Source organism: Dreissena polymorpha, chromosome 10 (assembly GCF_020536995.1).
Source record: "Dreissena polymorpha isolate Duluth1 chromosome 10, UMN_Dpol_1.0, whole genome shotgun sequence".
In the NCBI taxonomy this organism is placed as follows: domain Eukaryota; kingdom Metazoa; phylum Mollusca; class Bivalvia; order Myida; family Dreissenidae; genus Dreissena; species Dreissena polymorpha.
In genome coordinates this window covers 18,500,315-18,505,250 of record NC_068364.1, presented here as the reverse complement: position 1 = coordinate 18,505,250, position 4,936 = coordinate 18,500,315, and the positions used below count along the sequence as shown (strand labels likewise).

The 4,936-nt window shown below is 32.3% G+C and overlaps 1 protein-coding gene across 1 annotated transcript; it reads left to right on the top strand.

The window, feature by feature from the left end:
* Window positions 1-885: 885 nt before the first annotated feature.
* Window positions 886-4,620, top strand: LOC127848481 (uncharacterized). Its single transcript, XM_052380966.1, has 4 exons — window positions 886-1,702; window positions 2,305-2,402; window positions 2,844-2,933; window positions 3,351-4,620. Exons 1-4 carry the CDS (start codon window positions 1,551-1,553, stop codon window positions 3,401-3,403), a joined length of 393 nt encoding a protein of 130 aa, XP_052236926.1. The 5' UTR covers window positions 886-1,550; the 3' UTR covers window positions 3,404-4,620.
* Window positions 4,621-4,936: the final 316 nt, after the last annotated feature.

Sequence of the window (4,936 nt, the reverse complement as noted above, 5' to 3'; positions counted from 1 at the left end):
TGCATTGCAACAACGTTACAGATGACGTACTCTTTACTATTTGAATCACATCGATAAGTGAGTTCCTTTGTTGTCCGAACCACCCTGACAGGTGGCCGTGGTGTAATGGATATGGTGTCCGCCTAGCGACAGGAAGGTTACGGGTCCGATCCCCACTGTGGGAACGTTCTTAAGATCTCCCCAAAGACACCAAGTACTGGTCCTAGGCCAAGGAAACTGACTTGAGAGCGTTCTAAATAAGTAAAATAACTATGTTTAAACTTAACTACAGGTTAACAAAATGTTAAGATGGCGAATTTGTAATTTGGATTATAAATAAGTTTAATACATGTTGTGAAGAAATTTGTGTCTATTTGGATTTTGAAATAAGTTTAAGAAATACATTTGTTTTGCATTTATTTGCATTCATATAGATTTTAAAATACGTTTACTACGTTTTTGTTCATAATGTTGGCATTTAGATTTTACGCATTCGGTCATCGCAATGGTTAATGAAATCCATTAACTGTTCATTTTGATGGATAAAAATTGCTTGTAGTTTTGTCGTAACTGTAATTGTTTAAAAGTGTAAGTGTTTAAAAGAAAAACATTTTCTAATTGTGCCATTTAAATAAAAAAACAAAATAAGAGATACAAAATGGTGTTGAATAGGTGCTACAACTTTAAAAGGCTCCTACAAATAGTCAATGTACAATAAGTACTTTAGTGCAAATGCACCGAGGTCAACCTTAGAATTTACGTACTTTTATATACCATCCTACGGCGCCTGGCGTACTGGCATGTAAACGCCTCTTGCGTCAGTCTTATGTAAATTTAGGTCCATATTAGGTTGTAAAGAGTCGGTCACAACGCTCCGTTTAAATATTTAAGCTGGCGTTTACTTAAATAAGACGTTAGTTTACAAACACTGTAGTGGAACATACAGCGCTATAAACGTGGATTTGAACACCTAAGCTTTAAAACATCGCGGACTAGCGGCTTGTGTGAAACTATTGCACATCATTAAAATAAGCGTGACATTAAATAAAGAAACAAATGATTCGTATTATAATTCCATCAAATTAGAATTTACAAGAAGTTAGGAGAATACTTATATTTTGATTATGAAGAGGGTTTCGTGAATACTTTCTGTGTGAAAACATCCAGACCACCGAGTAAACCACTGCACAGTTGTCGTATCTGTGGAAATATTGAGCATCTGATGTTTTGTCGTCGGCTGGCAAGTTATCTAGACGCAAGTGTAGCATTTCTGTAGATAGATTGGAAGCAAAGCAAACGCGAGTGTTTTTATTAACATGAGACGCAACATTTTCTGATAATTATATGCAGAATAATTAACCAAAAATACAACAATTATTTATTGGGATACGATTAAGATAAGCAGATATTGAGAAAATACGTGATAATACACATTTGTTTGGCATATATTTGAAGAAGGGAAACTGCGTACCTCGCGTGTATACAACTGTGTTCATCTAACAGGGACCACTGAACTGTGTTTGGACTGCATTTGAATACGTTTTAACTGTTATCGATCAATCTTCTTCAAAATGGTTTCTGTTACGAGGATCGCATTTTGTATGATCGTTTGTGTCGTGGCCGTCTCAGAGTGTGGTGCGGGCAATATTAAAATAAACGACGCCCCAGAAGAGGTGAAACTTTCAAAGGTTCAAGAAGAAATGGAAGAGTTTCAACATAAGACGTAAGCATTTTGTTGTAATTAAAAAGTGTTGTACCTTCAGCATCATATAAGGGATTCAAAAAAACTTCATATGATTTTAGCAAGAATATACACACAATCTACATAAGAGCGGTAAAACTGTTTCTTGTATGTTCAAAATTATATTTCTTATTACTACGTTTTTTTTCGCATCGTATTACTCACGAATGATGCCAGGATTCAATGTCCGATCTTGTTGAAGATATAACGATATATACCTCTGAAAGTTTTAACCCCCATTAAAATATACAGGTATGACAAATATATTTCCAAAATAATCCCTATTAATGTATTGAACAAAAATATATATAATTACTAAAACGTCATAATCATCGGAACTGGTGCTTTGCCATAATTATTCTTAAACAAATGACACGGTTAATATTGTTACTTAATTGTGTCGTATTCTGTTTAATACGACGGTCCCCTGAATCTTTTCTTCTGTGGAATTTTACAAAAACATGATTTTTAAAATTAATAAGTGTTTTATAATTCGAATAATGCTGTATGATTTTCTCTTTATAATCATTGTGTACCAAATAAATTGCTATATATTAAATGTATCTAAAATGCGTATTTTTAAGGACTGTACACCACTTTGCTCGTCACGGCCTATGCGCTCACATCCAAGGCAAAATGAAATTCTTCAAGGCTTTGCAGAAGCATTTCATCGGCATCTCAGGTGATACACTAATGTTTTTTGTTTATATAATAAAGGTATATTATTTTTATCTTTGTATTATAAAGTTCAATCTTCATTTGAAAGTGATAAACTTTTATTTTTTTCAAATGCGTGCGCTTTAGAAATATGAACATTGACTCGAGTAATAACCGGTTTACATGTACTGTTCCTTCTACGTAATACTACTAAGCATCTATTCACATTCTCCATGTATTTTAGCACAATTTTTTATCCTTCTCTCGTTTGATAACACGCAATTTGACATATACATTCACCTGAAACAATTTAATAGCGTTCAACTCCTTATGAACAATGTTACTTTAGATAAAGCACAAAGAGAACACCCTCTACATGGAGAACATCCGCTAATATTGTTACAACGCCTTATAGATCGTTTTCTATAAACGTTATGTTTTAGTATACCATTACAATGTGTTGCAGATCATATGAGGGTAAATTTTATCATGGATATCTGTTCTCATAAGGATGAAATGCTGGACCTATGGGTCAAAGAAATCTTCGACATGGATGGTAATACCTTTGCAAACTCACTTGGACATGCATGATTATTGTCACTTTAGTCGATTTCTATCTTTAATTTTCACTTACTTTTCGATGCGTTAATGTTGCCTAGCCTCCCTTAATAAATATAGCTTTGCAAAGGCATGTCAAAGTTTTATCGAAAGTATCGATATTCGTTTTATTTTTAATTTAAATAAAACTTCTATTAAACCATATAGTATTTAATGCTTATACATAGTCACACCATCCATGGACAACTTGAATAACTGGATTGAATTCTGATTATCAGTTCCTAGGACATTTGTTTTTGAAAGAAGGCATGGCCCAACAGTCGGCACGACAGACAATCGCATAGCGAACGCGAACTCACATGAACACACTGTAATCACCAGTAGGCGCTATTCATGAGTATTCTTTTGTTTCTAGGGGATGGCTACATCTCACATTTTGAGAAGGGCCTGTATGACCACATCAACTGAGACTGTGTAGCATGGCAACGGTGATCATCAATAACCGTACTGGTGCACATTGTAGACTTGATAACGATTAAGCGCACAGTTCAATTTCGAAGTGTACATGTAGATGACAAAACACTCCTTTAAGATTGAGCTTTGCACCTCTCGGTTAGTACGAAGATGTAAGTTTGGTGCAGGAACATCCATTCAAAAATAAATTTTAAAATTGTATGAACAGTCACATAGAATACTGTATTTACATGAATAAGTTCCAGACCTTAATATGCATGCGTCTTAATTATAAAAGAAATTGATCGATATTATTTATATTAATTTTTGTTTTTTCTAGTCGTAATTATTGGTGTTAGTTATTGTAAGTCTGTAAATTAAACGAAATGTATTTGCTACATGTATATGAATAAATTATGTCGTCGAATAGGGCCTATTTATTTCTGCTATATAAAATGTAACTCTAACATTTATACTGAAATCACGAACATGCACACAATCGAAGAGAACGTTGTCTTGAAATATCAATACTTACGTTTGACCCTGTTTATGTCGATTTATTGATGTTACATAGTGTGATTATTTAAAAAAAAAAAATGTTTGTTCATTGTGTATTTTATTATGCTTTATTTATGTATAAATTTGCATAAAACCAATTGTTTTTGCAAACATCAGTCGAATATTGTTTAAAAATAATACGTTTTCACTTAATCAAATCAATGGTATATGTTGTTCGATGTGTTTAATGAATCGTATACGACAAGCTGAAGGCTACAGTAATAACATTGCGCAAATTTCGATGCAAGAATAACAATACGATAATTGCAATACAACATGACCAATAGAATGAATATAATACAATAATAATAATACAGTCATTTATCTTCTGACAATGTATCTGGCGTTTCATTATTATTTAGGTTGCTTCTTCTTTCATAATATATTGTTTATTAGCTATATTTTTGCTGTTTGTCATACTTATTTATTGGAAATAGTCTTTAATCGATGCGGTATTGTGATATTCTTGTAAAATGTTTATGTCCAGAAATATCGATGTAATTGTTGCAACACAATTATGATGATAAATGATTTTGAAATAAAACAACATGTGAAATGTCGGTATTTTAAGTGAATAGTAATGTCTTATATATAACAAGTGTGATACGTGATCTAAACTGTTTAGTATGTGGTCTAATTGATATATAATTTAATAAACGCATTAAATATTTTAATACATTAATCTTTGTTTACTAAAAATCGATATAAGTGCATAAATAATTGTCTTGTTCATAAGAAATTTATTTTTGATGACATGCTTATATATTCATAACAGGTTATTTTCATGGCTATTAATCCAGTGTCATAGTTGACATAAAACCAGTGGACAACAAATACGACATAGAAACCGTCTCATTTTTATACATGGAATAAATTTATACATAGTCCATTTTTGTAAATATATTTACACCTTAAATGAAGCTAATGTTCAGTCCTGATGTAGATACACAATCATGCATTCCAAGAGATAAATATTTCCCCCGCAGTTAT

What these genes read in the sequence shown, in the direction of transcription:
- LOC127848481 (XM_052380966.1), top strand. Translation starts at nt 1,551, where the DNA reads ATGGTTTCTGTTACGAGGATCGCATTTTGTATGATCGTTTGTGTCGTG. An exon ending in GAAGAGTTTCAACATAAGAC is followed by an intron (nt 1,703 to 2,304) that starts GTAAGCATTTTG and finishes CGTATTTTTAAG; the next exon opens with GACTGTACACCACTTTGCTC. An exon ending in AGAAATCTTCGACATGGATG is followed by an intron (nt 2,934 to 3,350) that starts GTAATACCTTTG and finishes TTTTGTTTCTAG; the next exon opens with GGGATGGCTACATCTCACAT.